General features: G+C 41.5%; 1 protein-coding gene across 2 annotated transcripts in view; it reads right to left on the reverse strand.

Moving 5' to 3' along the window:
* CYP27C1 (cytochrome P450 family 27 subfamily C member 1) overlaps window positions 1–17613 on the reverse strand; it is a 252242-nt gene that overhangs the window by 118307 nt on the left and 116322 nt on the right. For both annotated transcript variants that reach the window (XM_086957149.1, XM_086957150.1), the window contains 4 exons: window positions 13973–14163; window positions 10911–11110; window positions 6515–6724; window positions 3843–4006 (listed from right to left, as the gene is read on the reverse strand). In XM_086957149.1, the coding sequence (XP_086813275.1) occupies window positions 3843–4006; window positions 6515–6724; window positions 10911–11110; window positions 13973–14163 (765 nt within the window). The remainder of the gene's footprint in view (window positions 1–3842; window positions 4007–6514; window positions 6725–10910; window positions 11111–13972; window positions 14164–17613) is intronic.

Below are 17613 nucleotides of genomic sequence, written 5' to 3' on the forward strand. Positions count from 1 at the left end.
TCACCCACCATGAGCTTAGTCACCACTTCCCATTGACTCCTGTCCGTTATAACGGAATGCAGAAAGACCAGGTACGCTCTAAGGGATACAAACATACAAAGGGGACCTGAGGCAAGGAGTGCGACGGTGCAGATATCTTATCATAGGGAGGCAGTCCCGCCTGGTAGATTTGTGTGTATGTTTTTTCGCCATTTTATTTTTAACTTTAAATCTCAACCCGCCCCTTCTCAAAGGCGTTACTGAGTACTGTACCAATAACTCTTTCAATGCACCATTCCTTAGTCTATGTAAAGCATGACTTGGAGATGGTGGTGGCCTACCAAAAACAGAAAAAAAATTACTTTTACTTCAGCTGGAAAAATATCTAATACTGATATTTCCTGTCCCTTTTTTGTGGGATTGTCATCGGTTTCAACTGCTTCCAATATCTTTACTCTTATGGAGAATTATTTCAGGGAATAGCCCCATAACTGTCCAAGAAATACTTGGAGCAACAGCTGTAAACTAAACATGCTACTCCGGATGAGACTTCCAGTTGGCACGAGGTACCCAGAGGCACTCCTATCCCCCGCAGGCATACAGAACAGGAATCTCAGGTGGACATGTAAATATCAAAGTCCAATACAGAGACAGTCATCAGAAGAATCTGTGAGTATAACAAAAACTGCAGACTTACCTTGCTCTAGCGAAACTGTCCTCTTGAAGGTTCAATACAAGGCTGTTTGAGCTCAGATACACTTTGTTTTGTGATTCTGCAATCGTTTTTGTAATATATAATACAAGTAACATTATACCTACAACAAGCCAGGACTATTGGCTTTGTCAATGGTTGTTAGTTGTAGAAGATAAATAAGCAACAACTAGGGCTTTGTTGGATCTAATATTGAAGATGCTTCCGTTCTGAAATGATGAGACTGTGAAAGAACTATAGCAAGTCTCTTTGCAGTTACAACAAAGGCTTTGAGCAGTTGCACTGCTGCAGATTTAAGATTTACCCTGAGGGTGAGGATAAAAATGAAGAGCCCGATAGGGACCCTTCTCACCACCTGCTTTTACGAACTACAGATGCTGAGCACCGGCAGGGCCTAGACCACTTAAAGCCCTGGGTTTGCTGCATGCCTTTTGTAAATAGAGCGTGGCTGCTGGTAGAGTGTGTGCATTTTTAAAAGTACACATGTTAATTGCAGCGTAGTTAATAGGCATGACAGGCTCTGCAGTTCACATGAATACTTTTTAAAAAATGCACACAATCTGCCTGCAGCCCCGCTCTATCAAGAAAGGGCACTTAGTAAGTCCAGAAGCACGTTGTGCGCTTTCGCTATCACTAACATATATTAGTGATTGTAAAAGCACACGTCATGCTTTAAGGCTTGCTGCATGCCTTTTGTTAATAGAGCGCAGCAGGTTGAGTGTCCTTTTTAAAGTTTTCATGTTAATTGCAACACCCGACATACTAGTACAGGGGCTGCATTTAAGATAAAAACTTTCAAAAGGCCACACAATCTGCCTACAGCTGTGTTCTATAAACAAAAGGCACGCTGCAAGACTAAAAGCAGGACGTGTGCTTTCACAATCACCAAATATAAGTTAGTGATTGTAAAAGCACACGTCGTGCCTATAGCATTAGCAATACCCAAAGAATGGCACGCCATGTACTGACCTCGTAATGATAGCAGAGGGAGTTGGACTCCTCAGAATTAAAAGCTGTAATCAGACTTTCACCCCTGATGTCAGCATAGAGCACTAAACTTGCTGACCTGTCTTGGCGGAGAGATAAGCCCTGGAACAGATTTTACAGGAGATCGTCGAGGGGCAGGTGGTATACAATATAGAGAAACACACTCTTAGGTGTGATCTGTAGATAGACGGTCAGGCATGCTTATTAAGGATGAGCTATGGGGCTGATGGATTAGCAAGGTCTCCGTCCTATGGGGAACAAGCAAACCTCTATGAAATGCTCAGCGGGAGGTGCATAATGCCACCTCAAGTATCCAATATATTCTCGCACTGTAGCCGTCCGATGCATGTATTTTCACTACAACCCTGATATTATAGGGATGTGCAACACATGAGGGAGCCATGCTCCCCTTCATATGTCAGTACAGGGATATTCCTGAATGGTCTTGTATTCCAGCCTTGTTGCTCCTTTATCCATACACTTTCGCGAGTGCCTGGTGTGTGTAAAATCAGTATTCTGGTTCACCCAAGTGATTGGAGATATAGACGTGCCCTTTCTTCATAGAGATCGGCTGGGGCAAATTGTCTGCTTTTTTAAAAAGTATTCATGTTGATTGTTGCGCCTGTCATGCTTCTACAGGGCGCTGTGATTAACATGAACAACTGTCTCTTAGAAGATGAGCTGTGTGGGTGCGCGCTCCATAGAAGACACTGCGAGCTCGGATTGTAATAGCTGCGCGCACGCCCTCGCGCGCACGTTCCAGGGAACAGTGAGGGTGGCACTCCCCGTGGAGAAAAGGGGGGGAAGGGAAGTTTTCAAACACGTTTTCCCATGTTAATTCCCATAGGGATTTTGAACTCAACTAGTTGGGCAAGGATTCCTAGTACTACTAGGAGTGTAAAGGGGTTCATATATTACATCATACCAGAAGATACTTGTTAATATGGGACTTTTGCTAGCGGAAAGAGAAAAATAATTCTGATTCAGAGACCAATAGAAATATAGCATCTTGCCCTCTAAAGGATCTCATAAATTCTGCATACGCTGAAACAGATTATCTGTATTATGATTTGCTGTATTACTTCACTCAAATCCAGATTATTGGGGATTCAGTGTGCAATCTCACAGCACTCTGACAGATCTTTTCGAATTGTTAGATTCTTTTGTGTCTGCAGCTTCAGTCATTAGTTTGGCTTTTATTTCAACAATAATGCTGATGGCACTTGAATCCTATTCAAACTGCACCTCAGTTCATTAACGTCTACAGTTTGCTGGCCATCCAAAATTGTCTGGTGAGAAACAATAAAAAGAAAGCATCAACAATAGAGGTTATTGCCACTGGACCTGGTAATGATTTGGGTGAAGAAAATGGTACTGCTAGAAAATACACTATCTCTAGAATGATAACCTTAGAATAATTCCAGGCTACCAAGTGCCAAAAACTTTAGTTGAAAATGAAAAGTGCTCTTTGCAACCTACTCGCTGAAACAATTGACTGGGTTTGCAGTTTCTATCCTATCTAGTTAGCTGACAAGAAGGCAGAGATCCAGGGAAAAAGAGCACATATGTCAACCATTCGGAATAACAGTAAAACAGGTTTTAAGCTTTCAACATGTTGCCTCTGTTTCTCTTTAAGTGGAAAGCATATTACCAAGTTGTTATGAGAATCAATGGCCAATCAGGGACATAATCTATTTCTGAGAGTAGATTTATTTCAACCAGTTTTAATCAAACTTACTTTAATTTAAATTTATTGGTAGAGTCAACAAATTTGAACTGATAAATAATATATCTGTGAAGTCGACCGTGCGTGTTTGTTTTCAGGTCATTCAGTCACTGACAATCTTTTGCCGACTACTAACATCGTATGCAGCTGGTTGGCTGTGTGCTATGGTTTACTTTCAGAAGCTAAATATTGAAACTTCCTTTCTAGGAAGACTTACCTTCAATCTAATAATTTAGCAGTTCTTCTGTTTCCATTGGTGCCACAATACCCTTTTAGGGTATGCGCTGCACCCAACCGATTCTGTAACATAACATAGCATAACATAGCATAGCACTCTCACCACGGTTTTAGGTGATAAAACCACTTGCTGGGCAACTCATGGTAGGCAGCCTGGAGGATCTCTACATACAGAACATCAAATTTAAACGTGTAGCTTACCGTATCAACACCAGCCAGGAACATTTCTGTCATGTTGGCATAGATCTCTTCCACGGACATCTCTTTACTCATGAGGAGGCAAGTCAGCAGTCCACCCTTTGCTTCTTCTCCTCGTTCCAGCCCTGCCTCGATTTCTCTGAACTTATTGTCTATATTGATCTGACCTTTTGAAGCAAAGGAAAGAAGGTTAAGTGTCAAAACCCATATAGCCCTGTTTCTAATATGCTTACTTTCATGCCAGACATGGCCACATGCAAGCAAGAATTCAGAAGCTACAATTTGAAAGGGTTCATTTAGGATCCATTTGTTAGCACAGGCCCTCTTAAGCCCTTGGGAGAGGTTTCTGCCACTATATATGTACTAAAAATATAACAACACAATTTTTCAATTCTTAATGCCTCAGTTAGACTTGTTCATGCTAAGAGACACTCTTTTGCTTTCATTGTGCCTGCAGGTGATCGGGTTGGCAGCACATGGAGTACTAATAACCATATTGGAGTCTATTAAATACTTTTTTGTTCACTTCAATCCACCCTGGGACCACCTGTCAGTACACCAGGGTACCAGTGTACAATATCTGTAAGCTCATAACCTAATCAGGGAAACACCTCATTGTAGAGGCGTGTTGGTGGCTGCACTGATTAATTGAAGCATCCTAGTGATGTTGAAGGAGATCTATGATCATGCTTCCCAAGCATACACGATTGGTCATGGGGAGCACGGCCAGAGATAGAAAATGTGAATGGTACCTAGCTAGTTACTTTGGTGTATATACTGGTTATAGGGGTCTTGACATGTTCCACTTCTTCAAAGCTCAAGCCAAGTGAGAAGACTGTAACTGTGCAAGACATTTCAAAGAAATGGTATTCCTTCGTTCATTCGGATAGCACTTTCTGCTCTGTTTTTCCCCTATGCCTGCCGGTGTAACTCTATTGCAGAGAAAGATTTAGTTTAAAAATGTGTATCTGGAGCAGAGTTCAAGAATAAAAGCTCATGTTTGTGATAGGAAGAAGCCTACACACTAAAAGTATCACTGATATGCAACCCTATAAGAGATCATGGAGGTCCTTAAAATAGGCGCCCTCAAAAGTCCTGGCAATAAAAAATGCATCCTTATGTCTGGCCAGCAATTTGGCCACCTTAACCGCAATTATGAAACTAAAATTGAAAAAAACCTTATATCAACAGACCCAACCAGCGAGCACCCCTTATCAGACCTACCCATCCTAAGGTAAATCCCTGAGAAAGATATATTCATATCACCCTGAAAAAATATTTCAAAGATTGTTGGGCTTAAGTCCATCCCAAAATATAATACAGGAATGCCTTTTAGTTGGCCTTCTTGCACATCAACGAACATAATTTCAACATGTTCAAAATGCCACAGTTCGGATTATTTTGGAATAAGCAACAAGGATAGAGTTTTGCATTTGAAGCAGTCCTCACACTAGCATCCAGTGAATGCAAGAGTGAAGTTCAAGATCTTGTTATTGACCAACAAATACCCGCATTATTATTTGCCTAAATATCTGACCCAAATGATTTCCTGCCACCGTCCCAATTTCACTCTATGCTCCCAGAGCCGCTCTCTTATAACACTTCCTACAACCAACTGCAAGTCCTGTAGAGATCAGAGATTTTTTTTCTCTTTAGACTAAACTGTGGACCAGTCTTCTGCTTTTCTTGAGTACCTACTGGCTGACATTCAGGATCCCATAAAATCTTTGGCTGCAAATCATTGAGCAGCCTTAATGGTCTTTGACCTGTAAATTACTCAAGGCATGTTAGACAATCCAAATCTCATCAGAGATCTCAGTGACTGGACAGACATAACATGTAAGGCACTGAAAAAAGTTTAATCCTTTCTTGAAAATCAAGCACATGGATTTAAACTTGGACTGGCTAGTTCTAGACCTTGTAATCTATGGCATTGGATTATTAGAGTACAAACACCAAATGAAATGCATCATCAAGACCTTGAAAGGCCGCCCATAACAATGAGTGGCAAGACTACATGAAAGAAGTCTTTGAATGTGTGGTTTCAGCTCACTGCAAAGCTAAAGCCCAGTTAACAACCAAGTCAGAGTTCACTGCATTCACCAATGGCTTGAATCAGGACAGTGTGTTCAATATTCCTATAGTCCATCTGTTAGTAGAAGGCAAAGGAGATTTGCTGATCATTGCTTAGATTTTAGAAAGCAACACCCTGTCTGCTTGGCCAGTACACCCCTAGGTCAAAAAGTAGAATAATGCTGGCAATTCTTTCAGTGTTCCACACTCAACCCCAGGCAAAGAAGAAGAACCAAGAAGCCTTTCTTGTGAACATTTCAGTAGGTCACTCCAAAACACTTGCTTTTACACCTCTGCTGGGCAGTTTAAATGATTTCTGTGCAGTCTTGGTAATAGGAAAACTGCATACCATCAAAGAAGTTCAATTACATTAATGTGTTTAAGTACATAGGGATTTGCAAACTCTAAGTACTGTTGTCTAAATTTCACATTTTCTAATCAAGATAAAAATTCAGAAACAGCACAAATTCTGCACACTTTCTGAAATACACATTACTACATCTTACCAGGATGGATCCATTTAACTGAAAAAAGTGACATATAACGAAATGTATGTCTTAAAAGCTGTAAATATCACATGCAGTAAACCATGGAACTCTTACTGAATTTGAACAATCCATCCCAGGATCGGCAAAACTCTTTCCACGGTTTTGGCAGGATTGGACGAAGCCATTTGGGAATTGCGCCAGCATACATTGAGATCTTAAACGTGCTGAACATCAGCTCCAGTGCCTCAATATATTCCATTGTCTTCTCGGGCACCTCGTTTTCTAAGCAGCCCATGCGGCACTCATAGAGTATGGTGGCCACACCTAAGGCATCACAAAAACACAATGAGAGGATATTTTATTTGCGCCAAACTTCATTCATTTGCTACCATTTTAAATGTCCCTGTTGCATTGTAAAGTTAGTTTACAGGTTAAATCTACATCTATCTGATCCCTAGGTCTGGAAACCCGCAAATAAAAAGCAGTCATTTTGTTTGTATGTTAAACCAAAAACATGTATAGATTTGATTGCTTATATTTGCACAATATGGCAACACTACACGCACAAACCAGAGAAGTGTCCAATTTTGGGGTGGTGAGAGAGTGTCTTTTTCCAAAACGACAGACTGATTGGACACAGGGGTTACACTAAAATGTAATTGATGTAAGCTTCAAATCCTTCCAGGGCAGAATGATGAAGTTAAATAGGTTAGCATTGCCAGTGGAGAAAAGACTGGATGGCAGCGATAACACACATTTTTAAAAGCCTGTAATATAGTAGTAAACGGGTGCATTTTCAGCATAGGAATACTGTTTGGAGCCTACCGCCTGTTCTCTGTTGCTCAGTGCATAAGTGCGCCTGTGTGCTTTACTTCCTTTACAGCCTTCGGTACACTAGCAAGGGCAGATAGGTACCTAATACCGAGTGGGTGGCAGCATCCAGAAGAACAGAGTTGTATCTAGGCAGGTGAACGGATATGTGTAATGCGGAATCAGTTATCAAGCCATTTAAGCAGTCTTAGTTGCTGATTCAGTGCAAGCTGTGAAAACCAGGACACGGGTGACCAGAATTGTTGTTATTCCAAATAGGAAGCATGTTGTGCATGTGCAGAGCCAAAAAAGAGGCTACTCAACAGACCATGCACTGTGGCCTTATAATGTAAGCATGCGCCTTTCATCAGAATTCTTTAATCTCTGTGAGGTAATTCTGACCTCCCACGTTAGCAAAGAATATAGTTAAAATAGGATGATTAGAAGAATTGTGGTATGAAAATTTCAATTGAACTTTTTCATTAAAATTCCATTAAGCATTCAGTCTCCTGGGCCTTTGTGCACGAAAATGAATACAAAAATTTTAAATATTTTCTTACAAGGATGTGAGAGTTTAGATGGAGAAAATGGAATATACATGTTCAGAAATCAATGTGCTGGGAATTGGGTGTACAGAGGAAAAAAACAGAGCTTTAGAACATCACCACTCAAGATCGCATTGAGAAGTGAGCTATTCTATAATGCATGCTTAGACTCCTGGCCAGAGAATGTCCATGTCAACTCATTCCTTAGTATTTACACCTCCCACCTTTGTACAACAGGAGTACAGGTGTGTTTGCATCCACCAGTGTGTTTGCAGAGAGCAGAGAGTACGCAATGAAAACTGTCAGTATCCCTTCTTGATAGTTTGGACTGAACGGCAGACCCCGTCATCATCTTTCTTGCTAATATTTAGTCTCATTGAGCAGGAAATCCGGGATGAGAATTATCAATATTTCTTGTTGGTTTGGGCTTAATAGCAGATCCTGACAATCTTTCCTACAAATATTTAGACTGTCATAAAGGCACCCACTTCATGTTGAACCAATCAACATTTATTAATTTAACCTCTAGGGTGATGTACTACTTGCATATTAATATTTTTTTCATGTTTGCTGCTTCATCAGGTTGCTTCCTCCTCAGACAGAGTAATGAATTTATAGAATGTACTGACATGCTACTTTTTCCTTAGCTTCAGTGTTTTTAGAGGTTAGAGGTTATATTGCATTAACCTCTTCTATGCTCATGACGAGCTCAGCTGGTCATGAGGCACAGTGCAGCTGCACTCATCATGAGCTGAGCTCGTCACGGCCGTTGGAACGTTCGCACGCGGGGATAATTTCCCCGCTGCGCTGAACGTTCCAAAACGGGTATGGCCGTGACGAGCTCAGCTCGTCATGAGTGCAGCTCCGCTGTGCCTCATGACGAGCTGAGCTCGTCACGAGCATGGCGGCGCCGCGCATGGCCCCCCTCCCCCCGCTAAAACAGCCCACAGCGAAGGGGTTAATATAGAAATTGTAACCCCAGAAGATACTCGTTCCATATGAGGGCAGTTTTCATCATCTGCCCTAAGATGATTGACATTTTCATTGATCTTGTCAATTGATCTTGCATAATAGACACACGTATCAACATGATTCTATTGCCTCCTTAATGTATATATCTAGCAAATTCACTCTAGACGTAGCAATGGTTCCCCATTGCTCCCTGCTTGCAGACTGGCTAGATATTTTTGCATTTTCTGTTGCAATTCCGAAATTTTGGACGAGGGTCCCTTTTACACATCCTCGGCTGGATTGAACAATTCCAAATAATCGATCTGTTCATATTTTCATCAGATGATACATTTAAAGCCATTAAAGCCAAGCTGGACAGACAGGATTCTCTGTGATAGAAGCCTCTGTATTGATATCTTCAAATCTGTAGCTTCTTCTTCAATTATTAATCTTTCAAAGCCTTGGTTGTTAAATTCCATAAACTGTTCCTGCCCCGCCAAATTAGTACATTAGAATCAAAAAAACATCTTTGTTTAGAAAAGCATAGTGTTTTTTTTTAAACAACATTTCAGTCCCACTGAAGAACACTCTGCAGTCAGCTTGCAGTTGGCCAGTTACTGGAATTTGAAGCAAATAGGAGGTATTTGTTTTCTACGTTTACTTTGTGGGATTCCAATATTTTTTCTGGAGAACCTGATTAGATGAGGTGATTTCGAGCTAGGCAAAATTTGACATCATATCAAAAGTTATATCATTACTTTGCATTTCTCTTTATTTAGCTTGTCCTTATTCGTTCAGAATGGGAACATAAACATTTTGCATTTCTGGAGTCCCCTCAGCAAGTAATGAGTACAGCTGTTAAAAAGAAATGGTCTTGATGTTTCTGTTGGACCTTTACCCACCATTTTGGTAAGGATTTGAACACCTCATTCAGCATAAGGTTAGGTCCTAGGAATTAATTATTCGAAAATTCCTTTTTGTCCTCACCATTTCCTCCATCTTACTGAAATGCCATACAGGGCTTTTTACTTATCACATAACCTAAATACAAAGATTTGAATCTGTACAAATTCCCTTAATAATGGACCACTACTGCCCTTCCTTTAAGAGCCTCCATCAGATAAGCCTCTGCCCTTGCAAAGCTGACAGTCCTGATTACATATGGCAGTAGCTACTGAATTTAGCTTCAAACACAAGGTGTGGGGCTCACTTAACTCCAACGTCATCATTATAAGATGGTTGGTAACAATAGTTGGTAATACTGGGCCTGCTGTTACTGATGCAAGTTGGTGTCAGTACCCCAATTAATAGCCATTATGATTATTTCGCCCTGAAAAATGGAATAGCTGGCGGGTCCTGGAAATGCAGGGCACTTTACTGCAGAGATTTAATAATTCAGGGCATTTACCCCTCACATTTCCCACCTGCTTTTAGCTGGTGAAAAATGTGGGCAGAAAAGAATTTAGTTGTACCGAATGCAGGTCCATGCAAACCGCTTAGAGTTGTCTGGGGTGGCAATTCAGCAATTAGCATGTGGAATTACCACTCTACACAACTCAGACCGAGGGCCAATAGTTCATCTGCCTTGTTGCCTGCATCACATCCCCAGTTTGTGATAATTTACCCTGAAATTTCATCATTGGCTTACTTACACCCCAGTATGCTAAACAAGTTCAAATTGAACAGTTCTAAAGTCTCTTTACAAGGAACGTCCTATACTATATTTATGTGCCATCAGACTGTCCAGACTCACGTGGAATCCTTGTTTTTTTTGCCTAAGTAAATGTCGTCCCAGGGAGGAAATTCTCATGTGAGGGTTGACGGAACACTTCTCTTGATTTCCACCGAAGCATTATTTAATTGTCTGCCCCTATATGAAGGAGTGAGGTCAATGATATATCAGTAATTTCTCACTTACCCTAGCCCGCTATTCTTCACGCATTCTTTGAATGTGAGAGAAAAGAGGGATAAAACAAGCTGTGATAGAGGCAATGTAGTGTCATCTAACTGTTAATTATTTTTAAGATGAATTTCTACTCCTCTCAAGCAAAAGAAATGTTAAAAAAAAGGTCCTGGGATGCTGCTGTGATAGCACAACCATATCATATCAAACAAGCATGCGACTGGACTTTGTTTTAAAATCTTATTGAAATAGACACACTTCCAGTGTAAGGGACTGTAAGAAGCGATTTATTGGGTCGTACCTTCCATGGAGTACTTGAAGAAAAGATTGTTGGCATCTGTCACCGTCTCACCATCTTCTTCTTGGCCCCTGAGTGTCTGAATCCTTTTAATCAAGTCAGCAATTACTTCATTGATTCCTGCTGAGTAAATGGCCACGTCCTTGGGCTTGAGGATTTTCTGTCTAAGTACACTTCTCATCTTTAACCACTTCTCTCCTTCCCTGGAATGGAAAACAATAAGACCTCCATTAAATATTTCTAGCACTTTCATTCAGATGGTCATGTGAATAGTTTAGCCACATACATTACTAGGGAAGTGCAAGACCACTTTCTTAGTGTCACCCTGACAACATAATTGAATTGATTACAATTTAACCTTTTGCAGTTACGTATCATTGTTATCTACCCTCGCGCTTGTGCTTTCCTCATTTCTCATTGTGTGTTTAATTCGGCTAACTAGCAATCTCTGTGTAATCTGCTTTCTGTCCCATGACTTGCTCATCCTCTTTTGGTACAACCTCTTGTGGTAACTGCAATGTTATTCTCCTTACAGTGCCTACTCATCAGCACTTTGCACAGCCTTTGCCTATTTCCTGTGGCGTTGCCAGTCTATTCTGTGCAGCTTCACAACAGCGGACTGTTTTTCTGTGGATGATCCCATGCCATGTTCCTTTGTGTTGACGATGCAACAGAAAATGCATTATGACCAGACCAATCACAAGACAGTCCCTCCAGCTGTCAGCATCCTAATGGTGAGATTGCAGAACTCCCTGCTAAAAACCGTGTCACATAAAAACAGATAGTGCTCGATGATAAAAAGCTGCAAATATAAAAATGCAGGTCCAGCTTGTCTGAAGTGCATAGGAAGTTAAAGAGGTCTAACAAATCTATGTCTAAGAGAATTCAATCTCTGTCAAATAAGTATAATGTGCAACGTATTGCATATAGAGAGGTTGCCGCACACACATGTTGAGAGGTCACAGCTTTTGTACCGGGCCCAGTTCGTAAACATCAGCTGATGAAAAATACCCAGCCAGAAATAGGTCAGTAAGCGTTGATGGTAATTAAACATCTTTTGGTTTTTTATTGTTTACAGATTGTAATTTTTTGTATTGCTAGACTTGATGATGTTATTAATTATGAACAATAAATTGATGATTTTAAATATTGGTACATGTTAGAGTTTTTAAAGATTGTTGAATTTCATTTACAGTATTTGTTGTGTACAGAGTTCCTATCCTGACTGCTAGCCACTATTTAGTGATAAGTATAGTGTTATTTGGGATTGTCAGGATACCTTTCCCTCTAGGTCGAATATAGCCCGCATAGACATCTTAGGGGGGCTATTTTACGATATAAGGTATATCCTTAAAGCGCAGGGACTTTTTCTTGTTGTATACTGGTAATTAAACATCCCCAACTGCAAATATGGTTTAATACCGGGTATTGACTTGACCATGAGGTACGGGTGGACAGATGGCCTGGTTAGCACTGAGGCCTCTATATCACTATTTATGAACAATCCGAATGAACCATGTAGCATCAGAACTTTCCAGATCACCCAGAATGCAAGTCTACCCAGGTATTTCAAGCAATGCCAGGCAGGGTACCCTCTCCTCAGAGTAAACCTCTTCGACAGTGCTTTCCTGGAAGGAATTCAGTGTTTCTCAGATATGGAAATACAGTGGTATCTAGAGTAAAATATCCACTTTTATCACCGGATAAATAGTGGATGTATTTTAACCTTGGATATCATTCCACATCATTAATGGTGATGTCTCTTCGGAGTAGAGTAGTTATCGTAACCATAACTTAAAAAACCGAAGGGCCCGATTCCTAGTTCGGTGGGACCGCTCAACTCCGACCCTTTTTTTTAATCAATCCCTGGCATACATTCACGATGATTATGACGAGTCAATAACGTATATTACAGGGCAAAGACATAGAAAACATGAGTGATTTAATGATTTTCTTGGTGTGACTCCAGCCAACACGTGTTTCGTCGCTGGGGACAAGACACCCGCGACTTCATCCATAAGGTAAAGGACATACCTTCTGACTGGTTATAATTCCGTCCCAGCCTAACTATGGATGGGAAAGTTGCAAGGATTCCACGAAAAGCCTTATTCTAGCATGCATCTGTAAAAAAGTATATTTACTGGATTCACAACAAGAAAATCATTAAATGACTCATGTTTTCTATGTCTATGCCCTGTACTATAAGTTATTGACTTGTCATAATCATCATGAATGTATGCCAGGGCTTGATTCAAATTCTGTACAGATCTGTGGGTCTGAATTGTGAGGTGTTGGATGATTACCTCCTCCCTGTGCACCTAAAGTGATAGAGATATCAGATTCATGTGCCATCTCCACCCAGGGTAAAATCATCCCAACAACTCCGACCCTTGCGGTCTGACCACCACAAGCCTGCACAAGCCCACAGGTAGCCTGACGCCTCCGACGGGAACCTGGATCCTGGTAGTGAGAGTGGCAGGAAATGGTGGCAGTGCCGATGCCAGCACTGCCGAGCTAATTAAAACCTTCCTTTCCGTCATCAATTTCATGGTAGGGACCCTGGCTGAATCAGCCAATGGGTGTCCGTGCGGGGGTGGGCACATGGTGTACCCCCCCTAGAAGTGCACTTTTGTGCGTGCAGTGCGTGCCATCCATGCCATGGTGCATGCCACACAGTGCACCTGACGTGGCTGCGGTCCCATGGCAGCAGCATGACTGCTGGCGGTACTCCTTAGCTGAAGCATGTCACATGATGGGACCACAGAAAAAACACCGTCTGCATAGTACTGTTGTCATAATACAACTGTGGAGAAGCCGCAGGGTTTTCGGCTTTCTCCCACCTGAGGCATCGGCTTTTGCAAGCACAATCTCATTTTTAGTACCCAGAACTGAATCCTTTCTTTATTATTTTTTCTACCTATCTTATATTTCCGTTTTACTCATAGAATTTCGGTGGGCTGCAGAATGTCCCTTCTTTTGACCGGTCTACTTTTGGAAGACATGGAGAAAAATAATTGACAAACATTGAATCAGCTCATAACAGAAAATAAAAGCTGCTAACTCACGCTGAAATCAGCCCTGTAGATCTCCCTCGCAGGTCTCTGTACTCCTGCCAGGACTCCATATTGGCTCTCTGTGGTGCAGACTTCTCCGATCTGAGGACATGGGCAACCATATCTCGATCGGCAATGGACACGACAAACTGGGGCCCGAAATGAGACTTGAAGATTCGCCCATATTCTTGGGCATGTTTTTGCTAAATCACCCAAAAATAGACGAGTAGAATAGTATAAGAAAATAGAAATGACATGGCAATATTAACGATGCAATTCAAAGGGCGGAGAGTGAGGACATAAATAAAGACAGCATGTTAGGAGTGATTAATCCTAAACTTTGCCTGCAAATTGCAGCTTTTACATTCTACCATAGATAAAAAGAAAAGAATAACATTAAGCCAACTAATATGGTAATCATCTGCATACGTCCTGCTGTACCCCATTTACAATTCATATAAATCGTTGTATGTATGTGGTAAATGTATTGTGTGAACCTAGCTGAAGGCAGTTGAGTGCTGTACAATGTCAAAGGCTGGTATATAGTCAAGGAGTGATAGATGGAGCTGGGTATTGGACAGTAACTGCATTATGATGTGGTGTTCTTTAATAAGGTGGGTCTTCAATTATTTCCTAAACTTGAGCAATGGAGGGGCAGTACGCGGTCCTTAAGGATCCAGATCCAGTATTCGCTTGAAGAGTAAAGGTGAGGGACGTATGAGCATCCTTTACAGTGCTACTTATCTTAGAATATTGACTACTCATCAACCAGATCACAACACACAGGCTGAAACTCTACCATTCCAGACAACAATACACTTCCCTCCTAACTCTTCTAAATATTCTTAAATCAAACACACCTTCAAAGAATATGATAAACATATTAATAATTACAGATTATTATGTCTCTCCTTTCACCACAGACATACCCCACAGTTTTTTGGCCACCTGGCCTTTTCTTGTTTCCCTACTTATTACCATTTACCATATGTGAACATGCCGTTCATTTCTTCCTTCTCTAAGCACTGCAGCCTTCCAACATTTCAGTGCCTTTGACGGTTCAGAAAATACATGTGTCCTTTTCTCTTTCATGAATTGCATTCTCACCATATTATCCTCCTTTACACTTTTCACCTGTACTGACTTCCTACAGTCACCAACACAACTCCCTTTTAGAACATTTACTCCTGGTCAGTTTGAGATATTTTCAAATTGAATTGCTTTTTTCATGAAGGCAGTCCTCTGCAATTACTAACTTTGCAAAAAAATATAGTACTATCATTTTTTTATTTCAAAATAGGTTTTATTGTTTTTACAACATACAACATATAACATATAGTCATCACCGCTTGTAGTGCAGGGTGGCCTTCCAGACTGGCTGTGTTGCTGGCAGCACATTGTCACCATGTATATGCTAGGCTGCCCCCCTATCCACTGTCTCCGAAAGCAGTGAGGGGTGTAACCGCAGACATAGTGAGTGCATATATTCTGTCAATGGGCGGGGCACATGTTGTCAGGGCCTTAGGATTGGAGGTTACCTCAAGAACAGATAGAATGCATTGCAGCAAGAATATAAAAGAAGAGCACAGAAATGGATTAATGAAAATAAAAGGGTAGTGTAATATATCAGGTTACTATATGACTGTAGTGTGAGCACTGGTCAAGCAGCAACCACAGTCCTTGTCAGGGTAAGGTACAAGCCAACCCTAAATTATTCTGTGTTCAACCCTCTGGTAGCTAGGCACAGAGAAGTCAGGCTTAATTTAGAGGCAATGTGTAAAGTATTTGTGCAACAATTCGTGAAACTTAAAACAGTGGAACAGTGAAAACAGCACACAAATGTATCCCAGGCCAAGTTAGGGGATAAAGCAAATGTATTAAATAAAACCCCAAAATGACAAAAAAATAACAAAATCAGTAGAACCAGAGATATGATTTTTTAAAGAATTTTCTAAAAATAGCATCAAAAAGCACAAAGCCCAAACTCAGGAATTCTGGTCGCAGTAGACTGGGTCTAAGTGAAAAGTTCAGGTCGGATACAGTACCCAGACCAGTCCCATGGAAGTTTACCCTCCCAAGTTTTTAGCCAATAGTCCTGGCATTTCAGAGGGTCATGAGGAGCAGAGAGCATAGCGGAAGGCTGTCGGAGAAGCATGAGGACCCGACCGGCGTCGTGGGTGAGTGTTGCTGGAGCTTTGCGTTGGCGGTCCCCGTGAGTGGTCGATACTGCAGTGCGAAGAGTCGGGCTGGCAGTGCTTCGCGCTGATTTGCAGGACGTGCACAGCGGTTTTGTGCAAACTGGCCCATTTTGCAATCACAAAGAGCCCTAAAGCTTGATTTCAGCACCACACTAAGGGTCCAGGACCAGGGACCCACCATTTCAGGGTCAGAAACATATTGCAACTGGGTCAATGAGCTTCTGCAGAATGTTGGGGAGCCTTTTGTGTCCCTGAGGCTCAGATATGAAGGATAGCATATTAGCCCTTGGAGCCACTCTGGGGTCCTGGGTTGAAGATGGAGGGTAGCAATTCCTTCAGAGCAGCAGTTCAGCAGTGTCAGTCCTTGTACCACTACAGCAGTCATTCTACCTGGCACACTATCCATATGTCCAGAAGTGTACTGAAGAGTTGGTGTCTGAGGTCCAGTATTTACACACAGTTGTGCCTTTGAAGTGGGTAGAAGCTTCAAGAAGCATGCATTTGAAGTGCACAGGGGCCTTGCCTACCTGGCACTGACTCCATACAAACTGCAGGAGATATGCGGCCCTTTGTGTGGAGACAGGACACGGCCTATTCAAGTGTAAGTGGGGTTGGGCCCAGCTATTCCCATACATGCTGCCAGCAATGGCACATCCAGTCACACCCAAGTTCCCCATTGTATAAGGCCGTCTAGGAGGAATATACACGCCCAACTGTCAACTACACTCAATCATGTGACCAAGACACAGGCTGCAAGCACCAAATGGCTAAAGCAAGAAAATGCCAACTTTCTAAAAGTGGCATTTTCTTAATTGCAATTTATCCGCCTTCACCATACGTTAGTATTCTGAATTGTGACTCCAGAGAAAGCGAACATGAACTGGTTACCTATTCCCATTTGGAAATTACACATATAAAATGTAATAAGGTAATTCCAATGTTATCCTATGGGAGAGATAAGTCTTTCTGTAGGAAAGAACGGATTTAAGAGTTACTTTAAAGTAAATGTCCAACTTTTTAAACACACTTTACTCTGCACTTGGGGCTATCTTGTGCCTACTCTGAGGTGTGTTACAAGCATTAATCAGGAAGGGTTGAGCCTGACAAAAGGTTTACTTTGCCAGGTCAAAATGGCAGTTTAAAATGCACATACAGGCTGCAATAGCAGGCCTGAGACATGTTTGAAGTGCTACTAAAGTGTGTGGCACAATCAGTGTAGCATTTCATTTAAAGACCCTGGGCACATGTAGTGCCACTTTACTAGGGACTTACAAGTAAATTAAATATGCCAATTTGGTATACACCAATCTTACCATGTTTTAAGGGGAGAGCACAAGCACTTTAGTTCTGGTTAGCAGTTGCAAAGTGTGTAGAGTCCTAAACCCAACAAAAACAAATTCAGCAAAAAGTGAACGACAAAGGCAAAAAGACTGGGGATGACCTTGCAGAAAAGAC

The sequence above is a fragment of the Lissotriton vulgaris genome, chromosome 2_1, assembly GCF_964263255.1.
Source record: "Lissotriton vulgaris chromosome 2_1, aLisVul1.2, whole genome shotgun sequence".
NCBI lineage: Eukaryota > Metazoa > Chordata > Amphibia > Caudata > Salamandridae > Lissotriton > Lissotriton vulgaris.